Consider the following 21,068-nt stretch of genomic DNA (forward strand, 5'->3'; position numbering starts at 1 on the left):
CATTTGCCTAATAATTCTGCACTCCCTGTATGGTGTCTGCCTGCCAGACTGCTGCTCTAGGTCTACACTTGTGTGACCTATGACCTATATTTGACCTGCAGCATATATTTATATGCTTTTCTGAATACAATTAACAAGCTGCCTCTGTCCTGTTGGTAAATTACCCAAAGTTGAATATCATCTCATAGTTTCTTGCCAGATTTGATAAGCTGACTGCGCCCGTGTTTAGATCTCACACGCTGGGCTCTGACTGCACACACGTCCCCCACCTGAGGATTAACCAGGGCCCGGCAGAAGATATAAAGAATTATGGGTAGCACTTTATAATACGCCCCATGACTAAGAGTGGATCCCCTGTAACTACATGGCAATTCAAGGTATTTTATTTACATTTAAATTTAACTATAGTTATTAATATTTACACAGGAAGACACATGAGAATGAGGGGGTGACCAGTCAGGTTTAACAGGAAAGAAAGAAATAATTATACTGTAAGTAGATGTAGGTACTGCAAGTAATTACACGTAGTGTGCAGTTTCTATGGTAATTCTGCTGAAAAACAATGTTTCTCCATCTAACATTAGAGACGGGCTGTACTTAACTATCAGGTCTGTGTGACTTCAGTTGTTCTCTTTCACAGTTACTCTTTAAACACTTTCTAAATGAGTGTTTCCTTCCTCTAATGTACCTACCTTTAAGTATTTGTAGGGAAATATAATTACTTAATTTGAAATAAAATACCATGAAATTCAATTTTCCATTTTTCCCATTACAGGGGAATTAACCCTTTAAGACCTACCATAGAACCAAGTCCGCCAGAGCTTGTATTATATTTGTACATGCTGTGGAGCCATTTTTGGGAGCATTTCAAGTTGATATACATCAATACAACCATTATAGCCCAAATTTTAATAACATGTCTGCATTAAGTGCATAGTAATTACACAAATTGCAAAAAAGTGCAATAAACTACAAAAAAAATTGAAAATTGTTTTTGTTTTTTTAACATATATTTCTAGTTAGAGAAATTTAAGAGGCTTATCCCTCAAAACAAAATAGTTTCCCACCACAGGAAATTTATTTTGAGTGTCTTCATAGTTTTATTTTTGAAATACACCAATTTTTATATACTGCAGGAAAAATGAAAATAAATATTATAATGCAGATTTGCAAAAAACAGCATGTGCATCACAATAAACTATTTCCAGCAGTGCAATATGAGTCCTAAGCATCCCAGAAACGAAACAGAAAGTCATAAAGTCAAACATAACTTTTAAAAACACCAGTATAGGCTCATGAGGCCCTGATAGTAAAAAAACTACATTTCCACAAAAATGACGTTACTTCCGGTTTCGGGCAGGTCATGGCGGACATGCAAAAGTTCGCGCTGACGTCTATTCCAACGTAGGAAGTGTTATGAACAGCTGATCGAATCGGCAAAGCGTGTTTCTGGAATATTATGTTTTTGTTGCTGCAAGCGCTTTTTATGCAATTTTTGCAAAGCTTTATGTGGAAGGAAACTGTGACCTAGCACAAGCTGATGGCATAAGATGTAAGTACAACTCCTCCGGTTTCATATGCAAAAAAAAATTATTGCGCTAGCTTACGCGGTTGCAGTGCTACAAGGATTTAAAAGTAGCCCGCTCCGACCGGCTTTAAAGGGTTACGCCCTTTATCACAGGTGTTACTAAATTATACTGCATTGTGAATCATACAAAGCTACCCGACCGAGTCCAACAACGCATCAGTTTACTCGTTATCTGAAAGCAGCTGCTTGCAGCACTGAATCCACAAAACAAACTGACCACCTTAAAGCTTTTGTTTTAGTTTTCTGGTACGCACCTCCGCTCTCATTAGCATTGTTTTCAGCGTTAAGTGACAGCAACACACACCCAGGCTGCATGGACCCAACAATAGGCAACTCACAGCTGAACTCAATCGAAGCGCCAGAGAAACTTTACACAGCGATAACACGTCTGTCTGCTGCTTTCAGGGTTTTTTCTGCCCCCAAAGAAACAAAGCAATCAGCAACAGCAAAACATCAAACCATGCTTTAAAAAGCTGTGCATAATGACAAAATGTTTCTGTTTAGAATTGGACAATGTGCTAACTGTGCCTTCTTTCTGTTATGATGTGGAAAAAGATAACACTCACTCATCCCTGCTGCATAATGCAACTTTATGCAAGGGCTACTCTCTCCAAATCCCCCATTTAAACTAACAAAGACTGCAGAGGACTCTAATTATCTGCTACTGACAGCCTGCCTTGGGGGATTTCTCTGTGCGATCAGTATTTATCGGTGTCTCGTGGATTCGAAGCGATAGGACAGAGCGGACGAGAGCAGAATGAAAACCTGAGCCGACTTACTCACCTGAGGCGTCATACCATGGCACAGGTACATGATGGGGACGTTGTCAGTGTCAGGTCCTTGGTCCAGACACAGGTCGTCTCTCAAGCTGTTCTTCAACTGAAAAACAGAGTGAAGGTCAAAATGAAGACGGGATGCTTCTCTACCTAAAACTGACATTATAGGCAGTGAAGCTCAGGAATACAAAATGACAAGACTGCCGTCTAAATCGATTTCATAACAGAGCAAACAGGACACAGGAGGAGGGAATGACAACGTGAAGGGGAACAGAGGAAAACTAAGGACCTAAATACATAAGACGATGGGCGACAGGTGGAAAACACAGCCGGAACAAATCCAACTAACGAAACAGGGAAGCAAAACTAAACATAACCCACATGAGATGAGGGACTGTCAAAATAAAATAGGAAGCGATAAGAACACAGACTCAGGCAAAGACACGTGAGCTTGACACTCGCACGGGGAATAACAGGCATGGAAACACACGACACAGCGGGGAGACAAAACAAAGCAAGCAACAGCCAAACTAGAACACAAGAACCACACAGGACAGGGCCAAGAGAGGAGGACACACCGAGGAAAGACTGGAGACTGGACACCAAAGAAACAAAACTAAAGAAGAACTAAGAACTAGACATGCAATAAAATCAGAGGATCTCCTAAACTGAAGATCAGAATCTCAATATTCCACAAGTCTAAACAAACACAGGACCCAGACGACCAGGACAAGGTCTGAAATTAAGAACAAAAAATTAACTGTTTTTGTAAAAGAAATCTCTTTACAAAAGTCAAACGTTGTGCTTTTAAGAGGACATTTTTCATTGAAACATTTTTATACGTTATTTTATGTTTTTTTCCCTCTAATTTAAGAGAAATGCCCCGTCCTTTGAGTCCACTGTTTTTGATCCTTTGATATTTTGGAGGGACAACTTATTAAAGAGCTGTAATTCCTTAACCCTTCCTTTTTAATGGGCTGTTAATCCCCTCAAATTACATCCGAGAGAGTGCGCTTTAAACCCAAATTCATTATTTTACTGTCGCTTGAAAGTGTTTTGGGAGTATAATAAAGAAACCAGCTAAGACAGCGATGATGTGGTCCTTTCACCACAACCAAGAAAATGAAGTTAAAGAAAGAAGACGCTCTGTTTAAACGACGTGTGTCTGGTTTTCCTTATGGATGCGTCTTTGTATTCCTCTCATAAGTGGAAGACGAGTGAAGCAGTCTCCTTCTCCCTCTCTATCTGGCTGTCTCTCTACATTATTAATTACTCCATTATGACAGAGTGGTGCACTACACAGCTTTAGCTGCGTGGCTAAAGTGAAGACAAATGGAACCACAGCGGGCTAATTACTGCTCGCCAGGAGAGTTATGCAAACACTTTACACTAACATTCACCTTTTTTGGCAAAAGAAAGAGCATCTTTGCTTTTTGGGTCACAGGTTATTTCCTCAGTTTGGCCACGTTCCACAAAAGATTATGAACTAATTGTTCAAAGTAGGCAAGAGAAAAACTAAAAAGAACTTCAGGTTGTCCTTGCTCCGTCTGTTCTGCTTCATGGCTTGTTTTCTGATCTTAGCAATTATCGCACTGAGTACAGTGCTATTAATCCCTAACCCTCAGAGAGGGAGGATCCTCCAGAGGGCCAATATCGCTGTGCATCGAGCCCATGTTGTAGCCAATATCCGAGTCCACGCTACCCATGGAAGGGTTTTGGCCTAAAGTGAATAATTTACCCTGGTGTCTGTAGGATACTGTTACGTTAGATATACCTTGGGCAAGACACTCAACCCCCGAGTCCTCCGATACATCTGCAGCATGTGCACAGAAAAACAGCGGCTGTGTGCACACATGAGCCCTAGCATTTTATAAATACAGTGGCTTGCTGCTTAAAAGTCTTTGGTGTGGTCATTAAATCTAGAAGGGAACTATAAGTCAAAATGCAGAATAATAATCTGGACCGTCTGTAATTGTTGATCAGTCAATCGTGTTAGTTTCTGCTGCATTTCCATTTCATGCCATCACTTCTTTATGTTATTCTCTCAAAGGGCAACTTAAGTATAGAGCTGAGGTTAGTAAACTTTGATGACTTAGTCAAATCTGATGCCAGCAGAGGAGCTAGCAGTGAAGGGTTAACAGTTTGAATCCCAGTCAGCGTATTCATTTCACTCTGGTAATCAGTATTAACTAATATTAACTATTAGCCAGATGCCTGAAACTACAGTATCGATATCATAGCGTGAAATCAAACTGTTTAATTTGTATAAAAAAATCCAGCCTTGGTAATATACAGCAGAGATTTTCGTACTTTGACCATGTTCGCTTGAACACTTTACGGATAATAACAATCTGTTAAGCTGCTTCGTGATTCATGACGTGTCATGAATCTTTGTGCGATGACTGATGCGCTCACACATGCATTATTTTCCTCTATCTCTCTTCCACAGCATGTCTTTATCCTTCTCTCACCCCAACCAATCACAGCAGATGGCCCCGCCCCTCCCTGAGCCTGGTTCTGCTGGAGGTTTCTTCCTGTTAAAAGGGAGTTTTTCCTTCCCACTGTCGCCAAAGTGCTGCTCATAGGGGGTCATATGATTGTTGGGTTTTTCTCTGTATGTATTATTGTAGGGTCTACCTTACAATATAAAGCACCTTTAGGCGACTGTTGTTGTGATTTGGCGCTATGTAAATAAAAATCAATAGAATTGAATTAGTCATGGCTTAGATTCCATGTGATATCAACGGTCACAAAGCCGTGGATAACACAAGAATAAATGATTCATTTATATTAAAGTAAAGATTTTAAAAATTGAAAAACCATGAAAATATTCGTAGTCTTTTTATACAGTCTATAGTTTTTCCTTAATTTAGGCTAAAATTGATGAAATTATAGAAAAAGTGGTCAATGAAGTTAAGTTTCTTAATTTTTACCAAAAACGATGTTTCTTAAAACATAAGCAAATAACTCAGGTCTCTAAGTTCTCCATGTTTTCTGAGATGTTTTTTACCTTTTTTTGATAACATCTTCAGTTTGGGTGACGTTTATCTAAATTTTCCATTCCTGCACATTCCACACAACAAACTGTTTATTATCTGAAGTAAAATATTCACCAGCAGAGCTCTGATAACAGCGATAACCGCAGCGTCATGAGGACTGATGTGATACGAATGCACACGTTGAGGAAACCTGGCTGTTAATAGCTGACACTGAACTGATGAGCTTCGGTAAAAAACGACCTCTAAAAAGAGCGGATTTGAATAGAAATGTCTCTGTATGTATTCAAGCTCTGGTCTGAGTTTGGTCGGCTCCAGGTTTATTCATCATTAACGTTGGCAAAATACAAACATTACTTTTGAAAGTTGAATGAAACGGCTCGATGGGTCCACATTCACACCAAACCGAGTCTCAAAGCTGAAGCATTTGGAGTTTATGATGAATGACAGACAGGCAAAACTTTCATTTCCGACAGTTTATTTTCTCCACTTGCAGCACAGCTGGCCTCAGCCAACCTACAGAACCCGCCGTTCATCGGGATCATGGATCGCATCTCTGCCTTGGTTTACTTAATGCAACCCATCGCCTCTCTGCGCTCCTCTGCATCACGTCAGAGACAGTCCTGTGGAGGTTTCAGTGTGTTTTTGATCCATTATTGGAGGCTGAGTGAAGCTTTCTGTTTCCCAATATCTCACGCTGCTTTCGGACGTATCACAGCGCTGCAATAATTTGATTTTTTATCGATCCCCTGAGGGAATTTCGTTTTTACTTTTGTCCCATTTCATAGAGGGTCAGAGGTCAGGCTCGATTACACAGCCGGTGGCTGCGATGACACCGGATGATTCAGTGTTTTGCTCAGTGGAGGTAAGGAAGCAGGAGGATTTAATAGTTGTTGAGATACATCAGTCTGGACTCCACCAGCTGATAACTCTTCCATCAATCAGGCCGTGCTCTCGAGTCCAGGAGGCATCACATCAGGGGCCATTTCACTCATGAAGGCAATTTTTGATGCACTTGTATTCCCATGCTATGCCCCTTTGCACTCCATAACATCTAAAATTTTAGTTTAGTTTACGTTATTTTCAGAGGTTAAAGGTCTCTAACATATAATACAGTGTAGAAGTCAGAGAAAACCATTCTTTATATTTCATGAGTGGGAAATAGAAGCAGCGATTTGGTAAAACATGTCAACATGAATGGAAATTAAGTAAATAAGGCAACAAAGAGCTTAAAAGTCAAGCTTTGGTGCGATCACCTTTTTTCTTCAGCACAGTCTGAGGTGGCCTTTCCTTCATTTCTCTGAGTGGTCTTCAGGAAAAGTTCTCCAGGCTTCTTGAAGAACATTCAAAGCCCTTCTTTGGATGTTGGCTAACATTTCTCCTGCAAGATGTTCCCACACTGCTTCAATAATGTCGCGGTCCGATCCACGGCTGATGCTGTTCCACTCTGCGTTTTTATCTCCAGGTGTGCTCTTACTGCACCTGCAGTGTGTTTGGGATCGCTGTCATGCATTTTTCTTCATAATTCCATTGATTTTAACAAAGACATGCGACACCACCGGCTGAAACGCAGCCCGAACCATAACAGACGGCTGTAACTCCTCTGTTGTGGCTCTCGCCTGACTTCTTCCAGATTCATTTCCAATTGAATTTCTCTCCGTTTCCCTTCTTTAAGCACGGCTTCTTGACAAAGCACTGTCTGTGCTGTGTTCAGTGCTTGCCTTGTGTGAGCTGTGTGTTCTTGTAGCTTTGACTTCATGCTAAATAAGAGATGAGTGTGTAAACAGATGGTTGTCACATCAGAGCGCATGTCGCGCTCTCTCCGACTGCTACCTCCCGCAAGATATTGGTTTTTTTTTGGCAAATATGAAACCTTCCTATCTACATCTCTCACATGTCACCGTGGCAACGCTTTCCTCTGACACGCTCGAAGCCAAGCCCCGCACGTGCTCAGTAGTGTCAACAAATAACTCCATCCGGCCCACATTGTGATTGAAGTGTTTATCGAACAACAGCACAAGAGGTGATGCGGAGGCTGCTTTCAGAACTGGAGATTCAATTGCTGCCGCTAATGTCTGCCCCCCACCCAGCCGCCCCTCCACCCCACCCCACCACCCACACATCTATCAACACATAACTCTTTTCTTCTATTCAGCGACAGAATTGATGTTCCACAGAGACGGAATAAAACTGAAAGGTTTTATTTAACTACAGGTGGGAAAACAAAAATTGTTTGCATCCAGCTTGCAGACAATCAAAGTTATTTGAAAAATAAAATAAAAGAGAGAACTTACACCTGTAGCTCTCCCACGAGATGAGAACAAGCATGTCCCATATGCCTGAAAATAAGAGGCTTCAACCTGGTGGTTTCCTTTTTGGGTGATTCCACAGAAAATCAGTGAGTGCCTCCCACCTGACCCCCTCCAAATCAGCTATTTGTTTATACAGCAATTATAGTATTCATGTAGTACACTTCATAGGTGCAAATGGATATCCACTTGAAATTTCCTGGCCTGAAAATCACGTCCAGGCTCTTCCACAAACCTGGAACCAAATCAGTTTCACACCAGCATCATCGATGAAACTGATCAATGAAACTGAACTAAAAATATTTAAAGTGACTTTTTGCATGCGGCTAAACATAGTCTGTCCTGAATAGTGTAGTAATATTTGTTCACAGATTGAAGTTCAGTCATGCACTCTACAAACCCGAGTCCACTGGCCCAGCAGGAGGGATCCAAAATGAATACGGATCACGGATTCAGACCAGATCCGGTTCAGCTCTGGTCGTTTCCCAGCTCATCCCGTCTGAATCATAATGGCTTCATTTCCCTGACGTGATTTGTTCCTTTGTTTAAAAAGGCTCCTTTGATCTAAGCAATATATATAAAAAATGAAGCAGTTCTTATAATGTGCTTCTTTTTAATGATAAAACTTTAGATGAAAAAAACCTGGAAAGTTGCCCTGCTTTGTTTTTTTTCAGGAATCTGAAACCATGACTGAACTGGAGAACATTAGATCAGAGGTTTTATCCAGTAATAGCAAAAAAAGTGAGGTTGTTACATTTCATCAGTAGATTAAGCTTTTACTAAAAAATTATTGAAACATAGAAATGATCATTAACTATAGAAAAAACTGTTTTTATTCATTAAACACTGTCTTGAGGATAATAACGTCACAGACCGTCTCTCCTGTCGGGTCACAGCTGAGTAATTAGATTAAAAATCAAGAAGAAAAATAAGATTCCAGCTTCATTTAATCAAAATTACATTTGGATAAATGACAGCAAATGTTCTAACAAATTATATATTTAGTATCAAAGTTTTATTCTGTCTGTCATGACAACGGAGCTAATCGAAATGAACCTTTTTAAACGTCCTGTTTTTTAATATAAACAGTCAGCACTGGCACGTGTTCATATTCAGGGTGAACATTCCCAGAGCTGATTGGAGCAACTCTGATCAGCTGTTCTGGCGGCTCTGAGTTGATTTTTAAACTCAAAGATTGTTTTACCTGCTTCCTCGAATAGGGCCCACAATCTGAAGACCAAACCTCATTTCAGTTTACGAGTTATTATTATTTCAGAGTAACAGAAGCATGCACTGATACTGTGGACATTTTATCTGATTTCCTATCATTCAGAAAAACTCAAGAAAGTGAACAAACTGTGATACACAGAGCATCACAGTTTGTTGGCACCAGTCAGGATGCCATCTGCCACGAAGCAAAGATGGTTCAGGAACGGTTTGAGGAGCACAAAAACGGGTTTGAGGGGTTTCACCAGATCTCAGTCCAAACAAGTCCGATCCACGGAGGACTTAAAGGATCTGCTGCTAACATCTTGGTGCCAGATACCACAGCACACCTTCAGGGGTCTAGTGAAGTCCATGCCTCGGTACACTTAAGTTACAATGTGGCAAAAGTTTTGGTTTTTTCATCAATGCAGAAACTGGATGTCTACCCAAGCTACAATCCAGTTATAAGTTTTAAAGATTTTATGGGTTAAAGGGTGACTGAGATCTCAATTAAAAATGACATTAAATGGTTAGTAAGTGAAATTGGTCCCAAATTAGTCATTTTCTTCCTCTATCAGCAGGAGCAGTCAGAGCAGGGGGATAATTCTGCTCCGCTTTCAACAGATTACTGTCATTTTTCAATTATGCAAAATCCTCCCACGGACGTTAGATGATGAGAGTTATAGTCATGCAGAAGTTAAGTGGTAGAAAAAAAGTTCACCTTCTCCATACCTGCTGCTGTGATTTAAAGTGAGTGTGCGTGTGCAATTGCACTGAGGGTTAACAGAAAAGTTGTGTTTTTGCAGCTGGAAAGTTACAGGAAGTCATGAAGAGGTGTTTATGATACGACGATAACAGGGTGGGTATTGTTTCTATTTTAGGTTATTTCTAAAAAGCATCGACATGAAGAATCTGAACAAAACTCAAAATAAGAGGCGCACACTCGCAGGAGCACAAGACCTAACTGTGAAAGTCCATTTGTGACCATTTCCAGATGAATCATTTTGGGTAGAGGGTATATTTTGTCACCACAGGGAATCAAAATAATTTAGCAGAGGCACTGATATACAGACCACGTGGTGAGAAACCCCCCATCACTTCTAGCAACTCAAATCCAGACTTTAATCACTCTAATATCTTTATTTTACACCAAAACATGAAGAGAAGTATCAATCGTATTGGATGCGAATCCCAAATCCTAAACTGGTAGTGGTCGTGTATAAGAAGGCAAAAGTCCATGAAACAGCCCCAGGGTCATACATGAGGACATCAGTGAGGAACAAAAGAAAAAACAGAAGCACTGGAGCATCAGGAAATGTTTGGAAAGCTATAAATGTACGAGAAACAGAGGTTTTAAACTAGAACAGAAAGAAAATGCCTACAGCTCTCATGGGCTGTGTGGGGTTCAACAGGCTGCCAGTCGACTGCAGAGCCAACTGTTTCACAAAGACTACAAATACCCAGGAATACATAACGTTCTGATTTGGGAATTATTCAGAAACCAGTGGAACTCATTAATGAATAAACCCTTAATTCTGGATGTCAACATAGGCAAAGACGGAAATGCAGGTCGATCACAGGAACTCACCACGCCATACGCAACTGTGTCGCTGTAGGATCGGAGCTCAGGGTAGATGTTGGAGAGGAACCAGCTGAACGGTCGACAGCGGAGTCTTGACCGCAGGGCCTTCCTCTTTGAAATGTCCCCGATGTCTATTCCTGAGTTCTAGGCAAGGAAATAAACACACACAGATCCAAGTTTTACATGCTGAGCATTTTACTGCCACCCAATGACCTCGAGCAACACGATAAATACAAAAATTTTCTTACATTCGACGTAGCAATAAATAAAAACACGTGCAGAATTCAGGCGTCTGCGTCCTTTGAGCACTACTACATCCTTGGAATGGCAATGGAAGAGTCGGAAATGATAACTGAGCAGAAGAACAGCAAGGAATGTTTAAAAAGGAGCCTCACAGAGTGCGATACTCAGTGAGGAACGGCTGAAATTAAACAGAGATGTTAAAGCAGAATCTACATAAAAAGTATGTGAAATGTTCCCGAAAGATTGTTTTCCTGCCAAGAGGAAATTTACCCTACAGACATAAATTGTTCTTGGTCCTACAAATTTGAGCATATACTGGTTGATCTGCATTGAATCACTGTAAATCTGGTCTGCAACACTGTGCTCATACAAAAAACAATATCAGAGAAGAGTTATTGCCGGGCTCGAGCAAACTGGAAGACAAGAGCGATCTACAGGCTTATAATGAAACTAGCTATGAACTGAAGGACTACTTTGGGTGAGTTAGGTATATGTGCGATCACTCAGATATGAGTCTGACTTCGCATTAGACCTGAACACACGTGGTTGAAACATGGATACTAAAAGGCTGAACTAGTGTGAACTTTTTGGGATTATGAGGGTTTGGTTAGGTTTTGATAGGTCAGCTAAACCTGGTTAAGAAACACACTGTAGATCTTTGTTATACAGTATTCAAATGACTTGTCATCTGAAAATGTAAACAAACAGGAAGTGACAAAAACGGTAGTACCTCTAATGACCGCTTGAGGGTGGGTCCAAAAGCAAATCGATCTCAATGCTAAAACGTGCAACGTTACGACATGAAACGGTATGATGGAGCTTGACACAGAATAAATAACCAAGCTCTCTAGTGTCATCTGGTAAGTTAACGCTCAATTATTTTATCTAACTTTCATCACACATACAACTAACATGCTAAGAATTGTCCAAAATCCACAGCGAAAATGTAGCTCCATCTTTTATATACAGTATATCCTTGCACAACAACAATCCTTCAGAGATGCATTTGCTTGTTATTTACGTGCCACTGACTTTCTAGTGGATCTCCATGGTGGCATTCATGGCTGCTAGAAAATCTGTAACACAACCCCTGAACACAAATAAACATGTCCACAATAACACCCCCGCACAGGGAGAAGAAGCACCACACACACACACACACACACACACACACACTGAGTGCAGTGTGTTTACCTGCAGTGGAACGTTCCAGGCCATGTAGACGTGACTCTTGTACTGGTCCATCCAGACCTCAGCCACCCTCAGAGCATTGCGGCGGACGTGAGCCGTCAGGTTCTCCGTGTAGGGTTTGTGGGCACGCTCGATGTGGGCGATCCGAGAGCAGGGCAGGACCTCTACACTGCCACCGCACTGCCACACCTTTGTTACACACACACACACACACGCACACACACACACGCACACACACACGCACACACACACGCACACGCACACGCACACACACACAAATGTAAATTCTGACATGTGAGGACTGTGGGGACTCCCAAAAAAGGTAGAGATATTTTCAGCACCTGCCAGGTTACTGCCAGTTAAACCTGTGTCCTCTGAATAGGGGATTAAAACCTGCTGAAACTGAGCCTGGCTGATGGAATTAGCATGAATAGAAAGGTATCACAGGCACACAGTGGTGATGCCTACCCAGATGCTGCTATTTTCATCTGTCTGCACTTGTTTGACAGTGGAAGCTGTCCTACATGCCTATGTAGGACTAGCCAGGCTCATGACACATGTGACAAATGTTATTTCAAGTCATACATGTTTTAGTAAAACAATATTTGGTGTGTGTGTGAGGTAGCACATCATAGAAAACTCATGTTTGGATTCTTCCTTCTTTTGTGCCATATACGGTAATGGAAAAAAGTGTCTTTGGATTCAAAGGTTTTCTGTGTGAGGAGATAATAAATACAAACTTCACACCCTCAGCAGGTTCTAAAATTAGGTAAATACAACCTCAGAAGTACAGCTACACGTGGGATATTATACCGTATTATTATTTATCAGAATAAAAACTAAAAATGCAGAAGCAGTGCCTGAAAAGCTAAGCACTATCTTCCTGCTTCCACTACTCACGATTCAGACAAGCCACAGTTAACATGTTAAAGGCTCAAGTTCATGACAGACATGGCTGGTTTGGAAGGGCTATCAGGGCCTCTTCTCTTTAAAAAGAACACAGCAGCACAGCTTAGGCCTGGAAAGCTGCATCTGAACAAACCACAAGACTCCTGCAACAATGTCCTTTGGACAGAGACCAAAGTGGAGATGTTAGTCCATCATGCACAGCAGCACATTTGGAGAAAAAGAAACACAGCACATCTCATACCAGCTGTCAGCAGCGTGGTGGAGGCATGAGGATTCTTCTAGAGTCAGATGTGAGGCCATCTGTCCAAAAGCTAAAGGTTGGACCAAACTGGGTCAACAGGACAAAGATCCCAAGCACATCATCAAGTGTCCAACAGAAAAGTATCCAGGTGCTGCAGTGGTCCAGAGTACAGACCTCAGCCTGACTGAGATGCTGTGGTGGGAGCTTCAGAGAGCTGTGCATACATGCATGCTGCAAAACTCACTGAACTAAAGTAACTAAGGAAGCTCAGAGCCTTTAATATGTGCAGCAAGATGTCAGAGATGTTTATGTCTGTGGTAGCGAGTGCATCTAGTCTCTGTTCTCCCTCAGACTCCACCTCGCTGCCATAAAGAACACTACCATTCTCTTCAAAGCTGCATAATAACTCTTCGTTCTGTCAGACCCCAAACATATTTGTATCATACCTCCATGCAGCTGTTATTCTCATATTTAGAGAGTATTTATGATTTATTAATGCAACTTGCAATTTTCTCTTACACAATGTGAGTCTTGTACTGTTTTAATCCAACTTCTTTTTTCATCACTGTCGTAAATATATAAAGTTCCTCACCTCATCGTGCAAGGTCTTCATCAGGCGCCTGCAGCACTTTTATTCTAAATGTGTTGTTTATTGCAGACTTTAGTATTTTTGCTCTTGATCGTGAAAATAAAAACCTGGTGTTAGAAAGGATCATAATAAGTCATGTTTAAAGGCTAACCCCACTGGCCTGTTACACCAAGCAAAAATATGCACGTTGACAAAATGTTACTGCAGCTAGAACTTCTGCACGGCTGTTGTTAACATCTTGCAGCGGTTAAACACTGACTGTCAGTGCTAAACAAAACCTTCCTGACAACGAAGTCGATACAGTACTCAAACAATGCTTTGATGTGGAATAATCGAACATCTTTCACCAGCTACAGGTATTTTATTAGTGTTTCGGCCCACAGCTGCATATCTAAATGTTTACTACTTTGCCCTCCGGTGAGTTTCAGAGTATGATGCGATGTGCACCGTCTCAAAGGTGAAGGAATTACATGGATCACGGGTCAGTAGGAGAGAAGCAAAGGCCATCTCTGCTGGTACTTTAGCTACTTTGAGCTCTTCCTTCTCAACATCAACTCCACTCATATTAACTTTTTTTCAGGGGTCCAATTCAAACCACTGCCAATAACAGCGAAGGACATCGCTGACTGATGTATGAGCGAGGCAGCAAATACATCGCAGGGTTACCTAGACAACGGAACTTGGAGTGTCCACTAGTGACCACCTGTCAGCTACAAAGCAAAGTGCAACAATCAAGCTGCTTCAAATGTGGACCAACTTTCAGGAAATAGCAACACTTCTCCAGAAATATTCTAGAATTCGCCACGTTTGGTCAGAAGATTATTGTACCATTGTTTCCACAATAGCACTGCTCAACACTGAGCTGCAGGCACCTTAGGATTTCACAAACAAATGCTGGGAAATGCTGATTTGAATAGAAACTCCTGTTCCCTCTATTGCAATCCTGCACTCCTGTGCATTTGTGTTCTAATCCCTCCTGCCGGCCAGCCTCCTTCCCTCTATCCTACCAAAGCAAAGCGCTGCTGCAGAACAACAGCAGAAACTGTAGCGCTGGCCTGACGCCCAGGCAGGGCCAAATTCAGAGATAATACATGCTTCTTTCAGAAATACCTCAACACTTTCTATAAAGGATTTACAACATGGGGTTAGAGTATAAGGAGCTATTCTTCGAGTATAACAATCTACCTCTGAGCATGTGGGTGTGCAGCGTGAGATAGAGAATGGCATCAGGAAAAAGGGGAAATGAAAGAAGGAGAGATTCAAAAAAGGATATAAAAAGAGGAGGTGCTGGGATAAACACACAGGGAGATAAAGCGGGAATAAAGAGAGGAGATAAAGAGAGTGAAATAAAGGGGAGAGAAATCTGGTCTTCAGTGATCTTTTCGAGAAGTCTTTTCTTTTTTTGGCTTTGTTATTTTTGTTCACGGGTGAACACAGGGTCATGTGCCAAATACTACACAGCAAACATCACAGAGCATCATTATGACTTTGAGAACTCGCAGTTTGGGTGCGTGTGCATCCGCTGTCTGGGAAGTTGTGTCTGGCTGACTTGTACGGGTGTCACCCAGACAAAACGCAGCACATTTACATCCCTAATTGTCTCCCGGCCTGTCTCCTTTGGTGAAATGTGGAACAAATCTTGCTGTCAGACTTGTGTTTTTAAAAGTTTTTAATGAGAAAATGAGCAGCAAAAGGCATAAACAAGTTGTGAATTATAAATCGCATTGAGCGAAGACAACCACCCGTCGTGATGGAGCGAGAAAAAAAAAAAAGACAATGAGTGTTAAATATGCACAATATTACGCCAGCACGGCGCAGATCAGGCTTCATGAAAGCAATCTTTATCACTAAAAGGAGCGTGCAGGCCAGAGATACGGAGAGCTTCTGCAGAAACCGAGGGAGCGCACGAACAAATCGCTGATAAAAAAGAAAAAGTAGTCTGTGTTTGGTATGAAGATAGAAATAGAACAAACGGAGTGTTTTCTGAGTTAAACCCAGGGCCAAAACCAACACATGATGAAATAGTTAGATTAGGAGCAATGCCCCTGGGACATGTGTGCAGAACTGATTCTGTCAAAATATCACCGCCGATTTACATAATCATTGATCTGAAAAAGGGGCTTCTACAGCTCTGTGTGCTGAAACATTGACGTTCCCTGTCATTCCTGATGTTTTTATAGAAAACCACGAAGTAAAAAACTCATCAGAATAATGATGTGCGTGTCGAGGCGGGGGCTCTATAGAATTCCACGTGCTGCTGAGTTCAGGCTTCAGATGGTGCTGTGGCACTGGAAGTGTTTGCTACAGAAATAAAATGTCAATACTCTGGCTAACCTTTAGTTGCTCTTTCAGCTGTTCCAAAAAACTCCACACACGGAGTTGTAACCTGTCCACATCCACACAAAATGCTCCACAGCCCCTTTGAAGTGCTTCTACGCTGAAACCGCTCCATTTTGCTTCACCGTTGCTGTCAACCCTGCAGAGGGCAACTGACTCTTGGCCCCGTTTCAGCACACAGGCCAACAAGTAATGTGGGCAGAGCGGCCGACGGCTGAGGGGAGCATCTGATCTGGGTCAGAAAGACGTGCACTGCGGTCGTGGTGGCGACAGTGAGCTCATCCCCCCACAGAGGGACCCTCACTACTTCTGCTTCACTGAATAAACCATCCAACTCTCCGCTGTGCTAATGTCAACAGGTGTTCAATTTGTCTCTGCAGTGTGGGCTTATGCAGAGTAATTATATGGCAAAAGAGCTCTATAATAGAGAATAACCTCACTGCATGATGCAGCAGCACTCTTGCTCTCTGCACTGTGAGGAGCTAAGGAGAAAGGCATTATCAGACCTGTAGCAGGCTTGACATTCATGCTTCATATGGAGTCACATCCGAGTCCTCCACAAAAGCTTCCGTGAGACAAAGGAAGGCACAACACAGCCAGTGACCAGACACATTTATATTCATGACATCATAGTGTGTTTATGACATAAGGTTGTAGCTGTTCTAAAAATGCACAGAGCCAAATATACTAAGTGGAACTAATAAGCCTGACTGCAAAACGCTGTGTGCTGGACTGGAAAGTTTGTCGGGTGAATAATCTGTGAAACAAATCGTCAGCCAGTTCTTTTCAAAGATGCCCTGCACCATCAATCAGACCTCAGGAGGGAGGATCCACTAACCAGCACAGCAGTGTAACTGTGGGGTTCATGCACATGTCTCAGAATAACACTTCAGGAAGCAGCTGAAGAAGCAGCAGCAGGTTCTGATAAAAGGGAAACTGTTAAAATCTGAAGGTTGAAGGAACAAATAGAAGAAACCAAAAGATGATTTGCCACCAGATCCTGATCCATGCATGCATCACTCCCCTTTATTCTGACTTAAATCCAGTGACCCCTGAACGACATTCTTTGAACACACTTCACACCTGAAAAAGAAGAAAAGACTACATGAGAGCTGATTTGTGAGGCTGCAGATCTCTACATGCGCCCTGCTGTGTGAAGACACAGACGTCTGCTGCCTGAAGTTTTCATTATGAACCAATGTCTGCGTAGCAATGTAACTAATACCCTGAAACACTGCCAACTCTGCTGCTCCCTGTAACTTTATGCATGTGTAATGAGCCACTCCCCCCTCTCTCGGTCCTCCATGTTAAGCTCTGCTCTCTTACATTAAACAGAAGTATTAAGGAGCAGAAATAGACGCGTCTCAGCTCGAAACATCTGGCTGAGCAACTACAGGAGCCAAAGGTTAGGCATGTATTCCCTCCTCATTCCAAATGATCAAAGCAGCAACTTTAACAACCACATAAGGTGCATAAAATATCATTATTTGAAAAGTTTGAAAATTGCTCTTGCAAACGTAAAAAAAAAATCCTGTCCGAGTGGTTCCTTCATTTTCTCTCTAACTTTTCAACACCTACAAATATGCAATGCACTTCTGCGAGCTGCAGAAGCACCTGTGTTTGTGACCTTTAATAAATCTGGTGCAATATTTCCTATAAGTGCACTCTTCCTATTGGAGTTTAGACTGAGATAACACAGCTCCTGTAGTCAACATCCAGCCAACATTCCTTTACAGGTAGCGTCGCACTCACAGCAGTTCGCCTGCGTTCTTGTTTACAGGTGGAGGGGTATAATTACTGGGGAAACATCCACCATTCCCGAGCAAATACAGGGAGCATCAGTCAGCTTGGATGCTGGCAGGTCTGCTTGTTCAGCTCTTTAGCTCCATAACCTAAGCAATACCTTATTTTTCCACCAGGGGCAGCAGAGCAGATCTTTTACTGAAGGTCTCTGTTCATCTGTTGAAACATAGATACTGAATAAAGCACTGAAAAGGTTAAGATTGCAAGGAGGGATCCAAAAATAGTGGCAGTGCTGTAATCAGTCCAAACATGCATGAGGTGATTACTCTGAAGGGGAGATTGGACACATTTAAATCGACAGATTTCAGTTTATTTCGGGCCAGTTTCTGAAACCATAGTTGCTGCTGGCTTGTCCCACCATAACTCAAATCAGCTTTCAGTTCTTCTCCCTCGATTCTGATCATTTAGCTCCAAGCATGCCTTCTTTAGCTTTTTACGGTTCATTGAAGGCTGCCGATGTGGGTTTCTTTTACTGCTGTTTTAGAAGAATGGAGCCAGGGGGAAGGTGGCATTTAAAACGTCTATTAATGCATCACAAATGGATGCAGTCAGACAAAGTTAATGATAACTGGGCTGTATGTCTGTTTTAGAGGGCACAGTACAGTAACAACCAGAAACTTCTCTCTGTGTTTCATTTATTTATCTATTCTTTTCTAGACTTGGTGGTTCAGATCAGCATCAGCCAGCCCGGCCTGATAATCAAACCTGCCCGACACAGACACGGTTGCAGTAAATCACTCCACACCGAGCCTGAGTCAACAGTTTCTCTCGATGGCTCCCGGATACATTCAGCCTCAACGCTGTGTCATCCTCCCGGGGCTGATTGGCAGCCTCAGGATGACTGTGCTTGTGCAGAGCCCAAGGCCTCTAGAGATCCGATTAGAGATAGAGTCCCTCTGGTAACTTAATGTTCTGATGGAGTTAGGCTGCCTGAAAATGAAATAAAATGTGTTGCTGCTCAAATTTGCCAGAAACTACAAGAAAACTGGAAGATGTGGAAGTTACTGTCACCATAATGTGATATATTCATATAATTTTATCATATTAAGTTACAATTTGTAGTTGTTACATCATTAGTAATTAGCCAGTTTGGGTGAGTCACCGATAAAGATGCTGCTCTATCAAAGGAAAGGTCATTCTTTTTTCTGTATGCTAGGCGAGCCGTCCTTTTAGCACAGTTCAGGTTGGATGGTGACAGCAGCTGATGCTGTTGTTAGGCGGCCCACGCTACATGTGTTTGTAGGTTACTGTATGGAAAGTGCTGGCAGAGATCTCAATCGATATAATTCAAATCAGTTTTACTGGTATATGCAACTGTTCTTGAATTTTAAGATAAAGGTCCAAAAATTAACAGCTCCTTATGAGCAAGAAAAACACCCTTTTAACAGGGAGCAACCTGTTAAAACCAGGCTCGGGGAGGGAGGGCCACCAAAGACACAGTGTGGAAGAAAGCCTGAGCTTAATAAGGCTTTATAAAGACACAGAGAGAAACATTTGAGTGAAGAAGAAACACCCAGTGCATCATGGGATGCCCCCAGCAGCCTAGACCTATTGTAGCATAACTAACGGAGAATTCAGCATCACCTGATCCAGCCCTAACTTTATGCAGGTGTAAATAAATATATTTTGAAATAAACTGACACTTTTTCCTCATAAAATGACAGTTTTCTATTAATGCACGCTGGCTGTATCCTTGTAAGGACTTTACATTATAATATAAAGCACCTTGAGGTGACTTGTTGTGATTTGGTGCTATATAAAGAAAACAGAACTGAATTGACGGGTCAGTTTAAGATTGATAACGGTTATCATTGCTCCATGTTTCACCAGTAACTAGTTTTTAGAAGTCTGGTTAAACCAAGCTGTCAGGCAGCTGCTGCTGATTACATCAAAATGGCGAGTGTGGCAAAAGTTTTGACCCCAATACATTAAAAAAACGAATTTTTACTATAATCAAAACCATCTGTTTCATTCTGGACTGTATCGTAAGGGTCTCCATGAAGCTGGACAAAAAGGAGTTCTTGAGTATTCAGAAATTAATCAGTTTGGTTATAAAAAAAGTTTATAAAGACCGTCTCACCCTGATTCCAAGCTCCACATTTTCTCCACCATAAATTTCCATGCCCTCATCAAGCAGGCCAATCTCTTCAAAGTATTTCCTGTCGACCACAAAGCAGCCAATCAGAGCAGGGCTCCTAGAATGAGAGGAAAGAGAAATGGTCACAGAAAAATGAAGCTTGCTTTATATTAAAGTGAATGCACTGTCATTTGGCCCTTTAAAAAATATAATGCAAAGCCTTCTCCTCTACCCACATACAACAGCTATGTCCTAATCCACAATTAGCCTCATACTGGGGCTAATTGTGGGGATCAAGCCCCCTGCAGATCTATTTTTCAAGTACACTGCACATTCGCTGCTCTAAACATAGTCCTTAGTCTTGCATGAAAACCCAAGCAGTGCATTATACTCACAAATGATGCAGCTGTCAAAATGATGCCTTCACCTAACACAACTACTTCAGGACATTTTGTGGAAATTCAGGCGGGAAGAGTACACAAATCTTTCATCAACATCAAACTGAACCAACAGGGGTGAAAAATAACTCCTATTAGTATTCATGCTGTCAGTCGCACACATCTCTTCTTATCAATATGAAATACAGCAGCGCAGCAAAAACAGCTTGTTTGGGTGAATTTTGCATCCCAGTGGATACACACAGTGGCAAACAGCCAGAAACCAAAAAAAGACACCCCCCCCGGCTTTCAACACATTCTTTTTCATACAACATTCAGTTAAAGAGTTGTTTTTATTTTGCAGCCTATAGCGTACAGCAAATACTGAGCTATGGAGTTCTCATTATCAATCTGCAGTGGTGCTAAATGTGAGGTGCAGAGGAAACACTTCCAGGTGTGCTGAAGCATTAAGAGTTCCTTTCACTGGAACTAAGAGCTGAGCCCCCGCACCGTAATCCCCCCTCCACCAAACTTTACACTTGTGCAGTCAGAAAAGTACCGTTGCCCTGGCAACCGCCAGATCCAGACTGGTCCGTCGAACTGCCAGACGAAGGAGCGCGATTGGTCACTCCAGAGACATGTCTGCACTGTTCTGTATTTCACTGCATTTTAGTAGTAGTATCCATTATCGCATTCAAAGGTGGATTTTCTGAAGCTCAGCGGAACAATGTGCGTCCGAACACTGCCTCTCACAGACCGTAACTCATCATCTTCTGATAACTAGGAAGAGCACAATACGCATGTTTACTTAAGAAATTAGATACCGATTTAACAAAACTGCTCT

General features: G+C 41.9%; 1 protein-coding gene across 2 annotated transcripts in view; it reads right to left on the reverse strand.

The window, feature by feature from the left end:
* Positions 1-21,068, reverse strand: part of galnt18a (UDP-N-acetyl-alpha-D-galactosamine:polypeptide N-acetylgalactosaminyltransferase 18a) — a 181,045-nt gene that overhangs the window by 33,672 nt on the left and 126,305 nt on the right. For both annotated transcript variants that reach the window (XM_086302125.1, XM_086302124.1), the window contains exons 6-9: positions 19,851-19,965; positions 11,895-12,080; positions 10,464-10,601; positions 2,372-2,467 (exon numbers count right to left, since the gene is read on the reverse strand). In XM_086302125.1, coding sequence (XP_086158251.1) covers positions 2,372-2,467; positions 10,464-10,601; positions 11,895-12,080; positions 19,851-19,965 — 535 coding nt within the window. The remainder of the gene's footprint in view (positions 1-2,371; positions 2,468-10,463; positions 10,602-11,894; positions 12,081-19,850; positions 19,966-21,068) is intronic.

This window comes from Aulonocara sp. 'chitande type north' Nkhata Bay, linkage group LG7 (genome assembly GCF_057382095.1).
Source record: "Aulonocara sp. 'chitande type north' Nkhata Bay isolate Kocher_YH1m ecotype deep benthic linkage group LG7, A_spYH_male_GT1.1, whole genome shotgun sequence".
Taxonomy (NCBI): domain Eukaryota; kingdom Metazoa; phylum Chordata; class Actinopteri; order Cichliformes; family Cichlidae; genus Aulonocara; species Aulonocara sp. 'chitande type north' Nkhata Bay.